We start from the raw sequence: 16,297 nt of genomic DNA, 5'->3' as shown, positions 1-16,297 counted from the left end.
AACCACTGGCCTAAATCATTTGGCGACCTCAGGTGGCAACATGGCTAGCACTAGCCTCCGGGGTGGCGAAGCGTAACATGGCCAGACTTTGGGGAGTGCAGGAAACGGGAATGCTCGCTGCCTAGAAACAAGACCTAGATTGGTGTTGCCTGGCTGAAAAAGCAGTCTACCAGAGCAGGGGATGCCCTAAAAAGTGGGAGAAGATAAAGAATCCGTGGGACAAGTGTAGATCCCTGACAAAATTAGGCACAGCCGAGGGGGTGCAATGGTAAAGCAGTGCAAATAACTGAGCGAGTGGTGAAACCCATCCCCTCCAAGTCCATGATGTGCAATACTGTATCCCTGACCTGAACTGCAGATAATGTAAAACGTGATTGAGTGCAACGATGGGATGTTCACATGTTTGTCTGTTAAATAAAAAAAAAAAAAAAAAAGGAGGCAAAGAGTTCCATGATGGAGACTTTTGTTCTTTTTTTGTATTCCAATTCTGGATTGTTGTTGGACATGAGTATTCTTTAAAGGGGCTGCTGACAGGAGTGGCATAATAAAAATTAAGCATAATGTTAGCCTCCGCTTCTTTAATGAAATCCTGATTCTCTGGTCATGTTAATCTGAGAATCGCCATTCCCTGGCTTCTCAGGTAAGCAGCCACTGCGGACAGGCACTTTGTGAATACCCTTGGTGGTGACTTTAAACAGAATGTTAGCACTTTGAATTGGTAATGTGTCTTGTTATCACCAATCTTAAGAGTTTTGTGCTGGTTTTCATTGGGATGTGCAAATGGGCGTCCTTTAAGTCTATTGTTGCCATGTAGTTCCTTTTATGTAGCTGTGGTATCACCTCCTGCAGGGTTGAGATCTTGAACCTTGTATTTATAAATTTGTTAAGGAACCTCAGATTTAAGATAGAACTCAGCATTCCGTTTATCTTTGAAATTAGGAAGTATGTGGAGTAATTTCCCTGGTTTATTTTTCTGTGTGGCACTAGCTCTATAGCTTCCTTCGCCCGAATGTCTGGTACCTTCTGGAGTAGCAGAGTAGTTTACTCTTTAGAGTATACTTCCCTCCTTGGGCCTCTTTTTAGAGGGGATTTGTTTAGTTATATGCAGTAACCTTACTGTATTATGTTCAGGATCCACTTTTCTGAAGTGATTTCTCTACCTTTGTGGTGGACGTTTTTTAGCCCGCCTCCTACTGGTATAGAATGTTGGAGGAACTGGTTGTTTGTCTTTTGTAATTTTGCTCCATTTGCAGGCCCACTCCCTGATGTTTTTGGGGTGTGTATTGTGTTAGGAGTGCAATCATTTGGTTGTCAGTTGAGCAAAGCATTAGAATTGGCGATGCGCCAGTGGTTCACCGCACTTCTCTCTTCTCTAGACATTCCTGCCCATGAGGTCCATTCTCTTGCTTTCCTTATCTGGTGGTGGCCCAGTAGTACTTGGTACATTAGCCCTCTTCCTGGCCGTGGCTGTTCTGATGGAGTCAGCAGTCACTGACCCCCTTGATGGAATTAGGATCCTTGGAGGAGGGTTTGTATTTTTAATCCCCTCTAGGAGTAATTGCCTAAGATGCGGCAGGCTCCTTAAATGCATCCTTTCTCTGTTCTAGCACATTTGGTAGCATAGGAAGGAATTGGTTCCTTGATTCTGTAGGCATTAGAGTTTCCAGCAAAAAACATGACTGAGGTTTTTCTTTTTCGAGTTGTACTCCATAGGCATCTGCTACTTTTTTAATGACTTGGTTGTACCTACCAATATCGTCTGGTGGCGAAGACATCAAAGGATAGATGTCGAAAGCCTCTTCTTGGGAATCTGTGTTGAGGCTTGCCATTGCAGCTCTTGGACCTCGGAGGTTTCTGATCCTATGCATGTGTGTTCTTCTTTGAAAAAGGACTCCTCTTCCTGTTCCTCTAGAGGTTCGTGGGTCAAGGGAGACTCGAAATCCTCTACGCTAATCTCGATTGCCATCAAGGTCTTTGGTGGTATCTTGAATGGTTTCAAGCTTTGGGCAAAATACTTCTTTTGCTGTAAAACACTCCATTTCTACTTCAAGCCTTTTCCTCTTCTCGATCTCGGACGTAAGTTTCGGCATAGAGACTTTCAGCCTCTTTTTGCGGTAGAAGGCCCCTAGATGGTTGACCCCAGGCCATGCTTTTTCGGATTTCGACCGCTCTTGTTAAGACTTCAATGCATCCTTTCTTTGACCTTCTCTCAACGTCTTGGATCTTTTGAGGTTCTTTGCCGTTAAGGAGACCTTGTCAAAGGATCCTACAGTATTTTTTTCTCGTGATGCATCTGCGGACATCAAGTACTTTGACGCTGACACTTCCTTTGAGGCGCTCAAGTCTGTTTTTTAGACTAGTCTAGTTTTTCTCGAAGCTTTCTTTTTGACCTCAACGACTTGGATGTCCATCTCGGAGTCGCCTTCTGGCCTTTCTGCGACACTGTACTCCTCCTCGATGGAGGCCCAGGTCCCGTAGAGATGGTGCTATGCTCGGCCCCTGCATGTTATAGTTGGCTCTTCTGCCTCTCCCTTACCCTAAGGGTTTTCGGGGTGAACGCCGAACACGCATTGCAATCTTCACTTTGGTGATCTACCGGTAAGCATAGGTTGCAGAAGATATTGGGAGGGCACCATTGAAATACCATAGAGTGCTTACTTAACTCAACTGCAGAAGTGTTCAGTAGCATGCCACAGAACTTGCTATAAACTACACAGGAAACTGCGGTGCAGGTATCGGGCACTTCATATTTGATGGCCAGGGGGATTCTGATTTGATTACCATCGGAACTACCTTTTATGGTGAGGACAACTTATATAGACCCCAAGAGAAATTGTGGTTGTGTCGGGTGTAGAGGGAGATTCCCTTGAAAACACAGGAGCCTATATGCACCCAATCAAACACACTATTTTGAGGAGCTCACTCAGTAAAGGTTATGACACAGGATACATGCTGTGAAATAGGTGGAGATTAGATTATGGTTACAGGTGTCCCACGAGATAGATTAGTCCCACCACTACAGGGCTCTCCATGCAGGTCAGACATCTCACTTAGTGGAATGAATGAAACAATGACACTTTATAGAAAATTAGAGGGTCATGAACTCCCAGTGCTGCTGACTATTCTTTATATTCACCGGTACATGAAATACACACCAGACTAGAGATATTTGGCCAGATTGGGTAGCATATGGAAGACCCATGCTCTCAGACCATAATCCAATGTTGACACTTCAAATGTTGGAAGCCAGGTCCCATATTCCTACATGGAGATTGAACACTGACTCCCTTCTGGAATCGGACACTCACCCTGAAATAGGAATCCCATATCACTCATTATTTGCAGGAGAATGAGGGGTAGGTCAAAAAAACGTCTATAGAATTGGACTCCTTAAAAGAATGTCTCAAGACGGCCTATGGTGCTGAGAAGGTAATTATGCTCCAGGTCTTAAAGTGAGGGAACTTAAGGAACTTGTAAACATAATGGCGAGTGACTTCATTATAAATTGCATGCAAGGTGGCAACCACAAAGATTATTTAATATTGGTCAACAGACTGAGTGGAGTTCAAAAACGAAAACACCCTGAAGGCAACAGTGGGGTAAATGTTGGCATGGTTGCTGCGTACTACCTTGGACAGACAACTGATCTGCTCAAAAAGAGTGGCTAATGGATAACGTATATGCAGTCTGCAATTAATTAAATATTCAAAGAGTATTACAAGACATTATATTTGATCCGTCGGGACACAAATACAAATAGTGAGGACTCTTTTCTGCAAGACACGACATTACACCTTTATTCAACTTCGAAGGGGGAGTTGGTTCCCAAATTGCTGCTAGGTACAAGGAGAATCACGGTCAGCGGTCCAGTCTTCAGGCCCTGACGCTATATATCGTCACATGGTGCGAGCGCGCCGCGGGCGCACCCAAGGCATTTCCGTCTGCGCCCGTCCGCGCTCTGCGCCAGAACCTCTGCTCAAATTTCCAAAGGTAAGCCGCCTTCCCTAAAATATTCCAGTGAGCAGTTATTGTTACTGAATGGCTGCAAAAGAAAACCTGGATGTGTCTGTCTCGCGTTTGATACAGAGCCTGGACTTATGGTGAGATCCTGTAATTTTTGTCAAAGGACGCTGCCGGGGCTGGGGCCATTAAACCTCTCTAGGGGGAAACCAGATAGGATTCCTAACAATAAGGAGGCTGAAGCCGTGCTAAATTGTCTATTGGTGAATGCACGCTCACTAGTAAAACACAGTGTTGAATGTGAAGACCTAATAAAGGATGGAAAAATTAAATTGGCTTTCATTACAGAAACGTGGACAGATGAGGCGTCTGGTCCAGCTCTAGTGAAAGCGACGCACCCCCGGCTTCTTAGGCTATACGGCTAATAGACCCTTCAAGAAAGGAGGGGGACTGGCAGTAATTTATCATAGTTCAATTAAAGGGACTTTTGAAATAATTTCTAATACTTCATATGAAGCACTGTCCTTCTCTCTTAGCCTTTCCCACCATCATATGTTTAGGGGAATCCTAGTATACAGACCACCTGGTCCTAGGAGCCCGTTTTTATCTTTGTGGGTACGTTATTAGAGGAGGGCTTGAGCTTAGACTCCTACACGATACTGGGAGATTTTAATTTCCATTTGGAGGCAGACTGACAGACACGGCAAACCTCTTAGATTTAATGAGCAGTGCAGAGCTAAAACAACTAGTTAAAAGGCCCACTGACATGGCAGGGCACACGTTAGATGGGATTTTCTCAAGTCACCCATACCTTCCGGTTACTGATGTGTTGCCTTTAGCGTGGTCGGATCATGTGGCCATTTTATTTGAGCTGGCCATCCAAGAACATCAGAGTTTGGATCTTCTCCCTAAGAAACATAAGGAAATTAGAGCCTGGAACAAAGTGGGAGGGAAAGAGCTAACAGAGCTTCTACTTTCAACTCGGGGAGATCTGCCCCCGGAGGTGCAGGAAGCTTCTTCCGCATATACGGCCTGGGTAGAAGATGCCTGTAACACTCGAGCCCCTAAGAAAGTAATAATTCCCAAAAGGGCACAGACCACAGCCCCATGGTATTCTCAAGATCTGAGGGCACAAAAACTGAAATGTAAACAGTTGGAAAGGTCTTGGAGGAAGGAGTACCGTCCAGCTGAGAGAGCAATTTATAATTAAGGCCTCTTACGTTATTAACAGTTGCTGTTTGAAACTAAGCGAGAGTTCTTTGCTGGACAAATTAATCTAGCACTTAATTCTCCAAAGGAACTCTTCAAAGTAGTAACTAGGTTGGTACATCCACAACCACCTGCAACTACTATAACAAGCCAGGAACTATGCGAAGAAATCGCAATGTTTTTTCAGGCAAAGGTGGAAACTATCTTTAGCACCTTCAAGGGTCCAGTTGGCTGCGGATCAGGAGACCTAACACAGGGCCATAAATCGGGGCTAGATTCAAAGCTCAGTATGGATAAATTTCCATCATTATTCTATACAGACACACTTAAGCTCCTCCTGTCAGCCAAATCAGGTTCACCTTATGACCCTTGCCCAGTAGCAGTGGCAAAACTGGCTTCTGAACCAATAGCCATGACACTCGCTCCTCTATTCAACGCTATGTTTTCTGAAGGGCTGTTTCCTAAAGTTTGGAAAACTGCAGCTGTTATGCCACTTTAAAAAAAGCCAAGTTTGGATATGAAACACCCAAACAGCTTTTGCCCCATCTCATGCCTCCCATTGCCTTCCAAACTGGTTGAGAAATATATGAATATTGAATTGAGTACCTATTTACGTGAGGCCAAGGTTTTAGACATCACCCAATTTGAGTTAGGGAAGGGCACAGTACTGAAACATCCCTTCTTAAATCCACAGAAGAGATCAGGAGAGTGTTGGATCGGGGGAGGGGGGGGGGGGGGAGGCTGCACGAATCCTGCTTGATCTCTCCGCAGCCTTCGATACGGTCCACCATGGAGTACTGATGGACCGTTTGTTGGCCTGCAGAGTGAAGGATAAAGCCTGGACTCTCCTTTAATCCTTCCTCTTGGGCAGACTTCAGATAGTCACGTTGGGTGAGTTTGTCTCAAAGCCTTTCTCTCTTCCATGTGGGGTCCCTCAGGGGTCTTCCTTGAGCCCTACGCTTTTTAACATTTATGTATCCTCCTGGGCTCCCTTGATCGAGTCATTCAGCTTTTGTCTTGCATCATACGCCAACGATACTCAAATTGTAGTATCCCTCTAACCAGGGCAGGAGAAGGCAACTGGAGAGAGGCTTCATGACTATATGAGAGCAGTGGGAGGCTGGATGACGCAAAACTGTTTAAAGCTGAATGCTAGCAAAACAGAGGTAATCCTGTTTGGGAACAATGTTAATTTCTGGACCCCAAGCTGGTGGCCAAATTCAATGGGGACTCTACCAATACCCTCCAGGAAAGTTAAAAACCTGGGGGTGGTATTGGATGAACATCTTGACATGCACGGTCAAGTCAATGCCGTGGTCTCTGTCACTTCTTATATTCTCAGGACCACGAGAAAAATTCTGCCTCTTCTGCCAGCAGACTGCAAGTGCACAGTGGTAACTACCTTGATTATGTCAAGATTAAACTATTGTAATAGTCTATATTTAAACATGTAGGAGCGCAGTATACAAACACTTCAGATGCTCCAGAACTCAGCAGCCAGACTGCTTACTAGAACCTCAAAATTTGCATCAATTTCGACTGCAATTAAAAAATTTCATTGGCTGCCTGTAAAAAAACGAGTCCTCTTTGAAACACTCTGTTTAGTCTTCCGAGCTCTTCAGGGCACAGGTCCAGTCCATCTGAAACAACAATTTCAGTGGTATGTGCCCAGAAGATCTTTACGCTCGTCAGGAGCAAAATTAGCAGTAGTACCGCCTATAAAAGAGTTAGATGGGGAGGCAGAAGCTTTTCCGCTGGGACAGCCAAGGCCTGGAACGAGCTCCCTTTCTGTTTGAGAAATTCTAAGGATTTACTGCCATTCAGGAAGGCATTGAAAACATCTTGTTGGCTGTAACCTTAAAGTCGGGGGACTGCAGCAAGCGCCAGGACACCTCAGGGTACCCGTGCGCTGTATACGTTTTCATAACATAACATAACATACAGCCTAAGCGGTGTGTAACCGTAGTCTACTTGCAGAGCAACAATAGCGGTGCTTTTGAAATCTGGAAGGGACGTGCAACAATAGTGGTGCTTTTAAAATCTGGAAGGGACTCACTACAGGCCTCTATTTCTCATCAACTCGGAGTATAACATTTTGGAGGTAAATAGCTGGCCAATAGAATGATTGATTGATTGATTGATGTACTTATAGAGCGCAGCTATCACCCTACGGGCATCTTGGCGCTTGCATTGGGAACCCGTCCTGGTTTTTCCCTGTAAGATAACCCGTACTGGGCATCCCCAAGGTGAAAGCCAGGCATCCCGCCGCGGGGGGCCGTTGTGGAGATTAAGCAGGCTTGTTGCCCAGAGCTGCATAGTGTGAACTCGTGCTTAGAGTGGGCACCGAAGCGAGAATTATCGAGCCCGTGGACAATTGGGCTCTGGACCCTGCCGCGTTGGGAATCGAACCCAGGTCCCGGGTCTGATCTCTGCTTCAGGGTATGCCTCCTCTAACCAGTGAGCTACACTTCTCCAGCACAGAATGCCACCCTAGTATGATCCTTAGTCCACAAGGATCAATGTGGATTCATTTTGGGAAGAGAGACATGCACAAACAAGAGACCTTTTCCACATCATGGATAAGGCCTCCAGGATGCATTTGCTGCCCATGGTCACCTTGCTGGATAAGAGGCTGTTGACATCGTGTCATGGTGTTTCTTGTTCAAGGTGGTGTTCCGTGTGGGGTTGTGTGAGGGCCTTCTAAAATGAGTGAAGCTTTTACAGACGGACAAGCCCAAAGTTCTCTGCCACTACCCACACTGATCTTTGCATTAGCAACAGAACCACCTGCATGGGCGTTTAAAAATGGAGCAGATGGGGCATCTCTGTTCAAGAACCACAAATCATCTGTTTGCACGTCGATAATACTGTATTGTATCTCCAAGACCAGTGTAAGAGTTTATCAGACGTAATGTCACAGTTGTTAAATTTTTGTGTAGCACTGGGATTAAAGGTAAATTGGAGCAAATCCAATCTTTTTCCTATACATGCATATGCGGAGGCGCGTGCCCCCAGCGGTTTAAACACTAGGATAACTTGCCCCTACCCCCCCGGCCCCCAGCAACGTCAAATACCTGGGTGTTTGGGTATACCACAATGAAGAACAATACATACAAAGTAACAGTGGCAGAACAATTTCTTCCATTATTTCCTCAGTGACATTTTGGAAGGGTTCCCCCCCCCTTGCCCAATGAGCAGAGTGGCTACTCTCAAGATGTCAATATTGCCACATACACTTTTTTTTTTTAGGTACTCCCTGTGCAGCTGAAACCGGTTTTCTTTCAGGAATTCAATGCCCTACTATCAGACTCTGTATGGGCAGACAAATACACGAGACTTGCAGAGAATAAAATGGTGTTACCAGTGCATAACAGGGAAATTGGAAGTCATCTCTGAAAATGTACTACCTGGCTGCACAATTGGTCTGGCTAGCCAGATGGGTGTGGGACCCCGCTGAACAAGACACTCTAGAAATTGCTATATGCCTAAGAGGAGCTTCACTCCTGAACACATTACTGGACATCGAAACACCCATGAGAAGTTTGGCATGATCACTTAAAGTTGTCAAATACTGCTGGTACACATATACACCTGCACTGGGGGGGGGGGGGGGGGGTGGGGATAACTACTTATGACCCAGAGACACCCTTACGAAGTTTGTCAAAACTCACTTTGCTCTCTAAACATTTTGACTAACGGATTTGGATGGACGCTGGGATAAATCCTGTAGGAGATTTCTTTGAAAGGTAAACATATAATATTTGGAGCTTTTCAGGCAACACACTATTAGTACAGAATAATTTTTAGCACACACTGCATTGTTTGGGACAGGTAAGAACCATTTACTTAACTGGGAGTTCCCCTGAGATTGTCCACACACCAAGAAGGATATTCCTTCTAAAACCTACTGCTCCCCAAGTTTCAATAAACTGGTCATACGTTTAAGGAAACATTTTACCAGATGCACTGCTTAACCTTTTTAAAACTGGATAATTGTACCAAAACCATAGTTTTACTATTAAAATTGCACAGCAATACATTAAATAATAACTTACCGGCTGTGGTTGTTCCCCAATGCAACAACTAAAACACACAAAAAACTCAGTCATTTTGTGTCTGCAGGCCCAAAAGAACCTGCTCCCTTTTCTTCTTAAATCTATTTCTTTTTTCTGTCTTGCTGTTGATGGTGAACCACAAGCGCACACCGGAAGCCACGTGCACAGGAACAGCACCGACTGAAGCTGGTTTCTCAAGAGAGGCTGATGTCGCAACTTCGCATAAAAAACACTGTTTTATTATGGACTCGCAGTGTAGCACCAAGAATTCTGCACGCCTGTTGAAAGAAAAGAAAAGACGTGTTAATATACAGAGAAAAGCACACAGCATTCAACTGCTTTCACACACAGGCGCATACGAATATATAGAGCCAGATAAACATCCCTATCCTCACAAACAATGAACTCATTGCAATTGTAAACATATTCACAGGCAATTGAGTTTTGAAATCACATTAAAGACAACGAAACAGAGAAAGATCAAAACCGATGACTAAGTAGTTTGCGGTGATGTTCCAAACTAGGAAGGACTGGATTTAGTACCTTTACAATAACTGAAACAAACCCGGTCTTGAGATCTAGTATAGCACAAAAGGGTTTCAGATCTAATTTGTTTTGCTATTTACATTGTTGACTGTACGGTCTTGATTAATCGTCTTTAATTCATAGACTTTCAATATCCTGCTAGGGCATGGGTAAAGGTCATTCTTTTTCAACATAAAGTAATATTAAACACCATTTCATCGTATAGCCATAAAGCTTCAGTCCCCCTCCCCCCCCCTACATCCATCCCATCTCTATGTTGTCATCTCTCAGTGGTGCTCTGATGCAGCATCTCAGTACATCGGTTGCCGGCTCTGACTGCCTCTGGTGGCCAAAGTTAGAACTATTCCAAGGTCTCCAGATTTTGTCCCATTTCCTGGAACATCCTCGGCCCTTATATACAACCCTTTTGGCAATCATGCACCAGTCCATGTCCTTATTCCATTGGTCCAGTTGTGGCTCTTGCTCCGCACCCAATAACTTAGCAATGTTGCATTTTGCAATGTACAGGCCAAGAGTTACCCACAGTTGGTAGTTCAAACTCCCTCCTTAGGGTAAAGGTCATTCTTCACTTAACGATATGAAGTTGTCTCTCTACTCTCTGCTAGGCCCTTTTAACATCGCCTTAAATATCATCTCATCGTGCTTTCAAGGGATCCACCTCTTTGCCTGGCCAGTTCAATATTTAGGGCAATTATATAGACTACACACAACTTCCAGAAAGTCTGAGGTTGAGGCCAGGCGTGAATGTCTCAGATAAGATTTAAAAGAGTAGGATTTCCAACCACAACTCAAATTAAAGACATAAGCAGTTGGGAGAACTTATGGAGCCCATTCTTATTAATTCCTTAAATGGACAATTACTCCACTCCCACAAAAAGAAAATGTGGAACTTTGGGTTTAAGTTGTCCCTTGCCGCCCAATTAAAGGCAGTTTCACTAATCTGCGTCTTTAAACTTGCAGGTCTTTAGAGAATTTTTCCCAACCTGACTCTTGAGCTCTGCACGTAGGCTACCAGTTATGGGTTGCATCTATATTATGCAAATTTAGAGCACCAAAATTCTTTTGAACCAATATCAGTTAATCAAATGCGGGCATTGGTCTTATGGGGAGCTTGGAAATTTGACCACATGCGTAAACAGGTGGGGATTCTACAATGGCAGGCTGAGCCTTTTCAGGTGCAAATGAAGGGACGTCTCGTCATTCATCGGTCCACCTATGAAATAAATCCACTGTTTCTTGTCATGTAATGCAAGGCACTGCTAGTCACCCAGGAGAGTATCCAGGCACTTGGTAGGTGAGAGTCAGCGAGTGGTGAGACTGAGCCTGAGTATAGGTAGTCCTGATGGTCCCGCAAGAATACCAATTGAAAAGCAAGGTCGTCATTTACTTGTGGAATTCTAGAAATGTGGAGAGGAGGCCTTGATGTGTTGGGGGAGGTCATTCCAGGATTTGGCTGTCCTGAAGGAGAATGATCGACCTCATGTTCTGCTTCTGTGGATTCAAGAGTGTGCGTCAGTGAGTGATGCCGAGTTAAGTTGCCTGGTGGGTTGATGGCAGTGAAGTGGTTGATTGAGGTGTACGGGCCCCATGTTGTGTACTGACTTGAATGCGTGTAAGTTTGAACTGGCAGAGCTTTTAGATGTGGAGCCAGTGGATCTCTTCGAGGAGTGGTGTGGTGTCAGTGCAGGAGGCCGAATAAGAGTCTAGCTGTTGCGTTTTTGGATGATTTGGAGTCTGTGCAGAAGAGGAGTAGTGATGCAGACGAAGAACCTTGCCGTAGTTCAAACTGCTTGGGATTATGGTCCAAGTCTGGTGACCAGTGGAAGCCACTTCACGTAACATGCCTAGGATGTGGAAGCATGCAGACGAGACGACGTTGACCTAGGACTTCATGGTGATGTTGATGTCCAGGATGAGGTCTAGGTTCCTAGCGTTTTCAGTTGGGTTGGGTGTGGGTCAGAGTTCAGCAGGCCACCAGGTGGAGTACTAAGGTGAGCTCTTATTCCCGAAGATCAGCACTTCAGTTTGTAGGTGTTGAGCTTGAGGCCGTTCTTTTTGATCCAATTCGCAATGCTGGTCATGCATTGTTTAAAGTATGCCTTGGTGGTGATGGCGTCTTGTGAAAGGGAACATTTGCTGGATGTTGTCAGCATAGGAGATGATGGTGATTCTGATGAGCCCTGTGGGACTCCGCAGATAAAGTTGTTGTGTTCTGATGTGAACAGTATGAGCCTAACTTATGGTCTTCGAGAGAGGAAGGAAGCCATCCATTTGTTGCTGGTCCTTATAATTCCACTGTGTGTAGACTACCGATTTGTGTGTGGTGAGAGAAGGTGTTGAAATCGGCAGAGAGGTCAAGGAGGATGTGGGCGACGCTCTGTCCACAGTAGAGGATGGTGCATATGTCGTCTGTGGCAGCAATAAAGCTTGTTTTAGTGCTGCGTTTGTTTCAGAATCCTGATTGCAAGTTGTCCAGGTGTTTGTGCCATTCTAGGTGGTCAGAGTGGTCGGTTGATGGGGTTTTCAATGACTGAGATCGGCTGAGTGTTTTTTTGAGGAAACCGGTGATTTTAGCGTGTATCCGGTTATCTGGGAAGGTGGGTATCTTGAGGGCTGTGTTGATGATGAAAGCCTGTGTGTAGGCCTGATCGTGGCTCTTCGCAGGTTATAGATATGGCGGGGGCAAGGTTCTGTGGCCACCCTTGAGTGGACTGGTTTTATTATGGCTGCAGTATCTTCGATGGAAGAGTTTTCTATGCTGTCAGTTGGTAGTCTTTGGTAGCGGAGGTTAGCAGGCTGGGAAGGTCGATGGGGATGGCTGGGGTTTGCTTTGCTGTGGATGTTGGTGATTTTTTTAGTGGAAAAAGTCAGAGAGGTTTTTGAAGAGTTCTTGTATAGGGGTGATGGTGATGTTTGCGGCTGTTGGGTTGGTGAATTCCTCGACAATGGTGAAAATTTCTTTGCAGTTGTAAGGAGCTAGATCAGATTCTCACGGTAAGAGCCTTCTTCATCTCTTTCGCTTAATGGTGATAGTGTCTAAGTGAAGCCTTGCAGGCGTTTCTTGCAGTGGTTCCTCAGATGGTTCTCCATTTCCTTTTGAGTTGTTTGCAAACTCTTGGACTCTGAGCTAGCTGTTTTTTTGGATCTTTTAGGTTTGGAGTTTTTCTGGGGCGCCAGGGTATTAGCACAGGTATTGATACAGTTGTTAAAATCTTTGTGTCGTTGATAAGGTCATTGGTGTGGGTAGTGTAGTTGAGGGCATAGGGCCATTCCATTTCTGTAACTTTCTTCCAGCAACGGCTTGGGCTGTTGCTAGACTCTGCAGGGGTGGTTGGTGGCAATTTTATGTGGACGTGAATGATGGAGTGGTCCATTGATGAGTGGAGTGATGTGGCTGACTAACCTTGCAGTTGAAAGAGAAGATAGGGTCCCGGGTGTGTCCGGTGAGGTGGGCGGGGTCTTGTACGAGCTCAGTGAGGCTGATGTTCTCTAGAGCAAGTACATGGAGTTGGAGTCCATGGGGTTGTCGAGATGACAGTTGAGATCAGCTAGGAGTATGAAGTTATTGATGCCCATGATGAGGAGGTTGCTGAAGTAGGTGCAAGTTCCCAGGGGCCAGTAGGCGAGGGTGCCTTTGACAGTGGTTTTACTGTCTGTATGAAGCTTGAAGTGCAAATGTTCCATAAATGTGGCTACTAGATCAGTGTAGGAGGTACAATTGATGGTGTCTGTGGATGATGGAGAGTCCTCCTCCTGGTGTATGGGGTCGATCCTGTTGCAGGATTTTGTATCCAGTAGGATGGCTGCAGCGATGTTGTGCACTGCTGTGGGGTTGAGCCAGATTTCAGTGAGGAAGAGGAGGTTCAGTGCATTGGAGTTGAGAGGTCACTGAGGCCAAATCTCGGTGGAGTGATTGCAGGGTGAGCGAGTGCTGAGGAGCATTTGTTTTCTTTAAAATAAAAAAAATAAAAAAAAATCTCCTTCAACTCAATCAGACTTTTAGGCTATGTATCCGGATGCAAGCTAGTCATCAATCTTAGTTCAAAAAAAGTAAAGACGGATGTTCCTGGAAGTCTGCTGGTTCTTGATGTTAGGCTCCAATTCCTCCTCCTGCGCACAAAACCTCAAAAGTGAACTATCCATCAGACCCTAATCTTGCAACTGTACTTTTGTTGGACTATTTAGACTGCAGATGTAGGTCTAGAAGTGACAGCAATACCCTACTGTAGATTAATCTCAAATAAGCGGTGAGCTTTTTGCTCCTGGGTTACATAATTATGCAATCAAAATAAAGTCACAGAATCAAATCCATGGTGATACACTCAATCGCAGAACCTGGAATCACCGCAAAAGATATAAGCAGATTTTAACTGGGATATCTTGAGGGGTTCAAAGTTATTATAGGAACCCTGATACAGAGAACAGTTGAGGGTCCTGACCGTCAGGCAAGAGACCCTCCCACCTTTTTAAGCTACGAGGTGAGTGGCTGAGTTTAGTGTAGATGGCTCCATGAACATGTACAACCTTAATTCAACCAAATATTTAACTGAAATCCGTTGACCTCATATTTAGGGTAAGTTCGCCCTTAAAAAGGACAACTACAGGCTCCCCATTACACCACATTCTTATGAGGTGGCACTGTCATTCACTTTTCTATCTTCTGAGGGTCAAGGGCATTTGGTGGGGTAAAGGAGCAAAGACTCATCACTCCATTTGCCGGTATAACCACTGGAAACAAGCAGTGGCAAAGCCAACCGGTCTCAGCTATGCTGAGAGCTATTGGCTTTGCTAATGTGTTTTAGTCATTTTGTACACCAGCGTGGCTGCTGTTCAGCATGGCTAAAAGTTAGTGGCTTAGAGGAGAGTTGTGTGGAGTGCCGTAGAGTGGAATGGCGCAGAGTGTTGTGTAGAATGCAGAAGCTTAGAATTTAGCGTAGCAGAGTGCAGCGGCGCAGAGTGCAGCGGCGCAGAGTGCAGCGGCGCAGAGTGCAGCGGCGCAGAGTGCAGCGGCGCAGAGTGCAGCGGCGCAGAGTGCAGCGGCTTAGATTTCTCGACATAAAATGCAGCATAGTAGAATGCAGTGGTTTAGATTAGAGTGGTGCAGAGTAGAGTGCAATGGTGCAGAGTAGAGTGGCATTGAGTGGTGCAGACTAGAATGCAGTGGCGTAGATTGGTGCAGCGTAGAGTGGTGTAAAATACAGTGGTGCAGAGTACAGTGCAGTGGCATAGAGTGTAATGGTTTAGATTAAAGTGGCATAGCGTGTAGTGGTTTAGAGTGATAATGTGAGTTCCAAACCACAAAGCCAATGGTAAGCAATAGGCGGAATGCATTCCCAGGAAAGCTTTTTGAATGTTACCCAGATGTCTTTAGCAAACTAGACAGCTGGGCTGTCTGTTAGGCTTCTACCTAAAAAGCTACATTTTGCTTCCTGCTCCGCCAATAGTAAAAAAGAAAGTAATGTAGTGGGGAAAAAAATTAAGAGGAGATAGAACCATGTGATCGTCTAGTTCTGAAACTACTTATTGCTGAAAGATAATCAAACATTCAGCAAATATGGCAGCATGCACAACAAGGATGAGGTGAATTTTATTTGTAATTCATCTTTACTTTCAAATTCATGACCTTAGAAGCAGTATAATTTGAACACCCGATGCCCTGTTTGTATCAAGTTTAGAGTCCTCCCAATTGTGAGGACTCATTAGCTTAAAATGCCGATAATTCATATAATTCTATATTTCCTGGTTTGCTTCTCCTTAAGCAGTTTTAATGTCTAAACTTTGCTTCAAAGAAAGTCGCATTTATATGACCAGTTTTAGTTTGGAAAGTTTCTCCAATTCACTAGTCACAAAAGGCAATATACTAACATGGCTACTGTGCAAGTATGTCGTAAGTATAGGCAAGATGTGGCCTAACAGTTAGAGGGGCCAACTTTATAACTGGGAAACCAGATTTGAATCCCAGCCTCAACTCAACATCCTATAATCCTTGGCAAATTACTTGATAACCAGGTCCCTAAAAAACACAATGTGCCACTAATCTGATTCTTGTGTAAAGCGCTCCAATCCCCTCAGGCCAAGTTCATGCTATACAAGAACTGTGTTAAAAAATCATTTTTTAAATTTTTTTTTTTTTTTTTTTTTTTTTTTTTTTTAGTGTTCTCCTCTGGTTTGTGCATCAGATTCCTTACATTGGGATTCAGCCAGCAAACAAAAAGGACGAGGTGGGGTGGGGTGGCAGGGCGGGATTCCAATTTTTGAAAAAACATTTTTTATAAACCAATGTTGTAAATTAAATTATTTTTGTGGTAGGCAACCAGAATCCTGGACTACAGATTTTTGTAGAACACACCAACATTAATGAGCCCACAAGATTAGAATACTAAAACCTGAGTTCTGAGGATGACCTCATTTTTTATCCCCACACTCTGACCCACTCACTCTATTCGCTTTGCCATACCTTGTGGTCCCTCACCCTCCAAGTCCTCAGCCATGCTTTCAACCCAAATGACTGTTTTATGCACCACAGG

At 44.6% G+C, this 16,297-nt stretch overlaps 1 protein-coding gene across 1 annotated transcript in view; it reads right to left on the bottom strand.

Annotated features, from left to right (window-relative positions):
* The window catches only part of LOC146860382 (CDC42 small effector protein 2-B-like), a 192,348-nt gene that overhangs the window by 154,380 nt on the left and 21,671 nt on the right, over window positions 1–16,297 (bottom strand). Inside the window, exon 2 of the mRNA XM_085644241.1 lies at window positions 9,225–9,502. Within this exon, the coding sequence (XP_085500367.1) occupies window positions 9,225–9,278 (54 nt within the window). The 5' untranslated portion in view covers window positions 9,279–9,502. The remainder of the gene's footprint in view (window positions 1–9,224; window positions 9,503–16,297) is intronic.

This window comes from Triturus cristatus, chromosome 3_1, assembly GCF_964204655.1.
Source record: "Triturus cristatus chromosome 3_1, aTriCri1.1, whole genome shotgun sequence".
NCBI lineage: Eukaryota > Metazoa > Chordata > Amphibia > Caudata > Salamandridae > Triturus > Triturus cristatus.
Note: the sequence above shows the minus strand (reverse complement) of the source record. Positions and strands in the feature narration are given on the sequence as shown.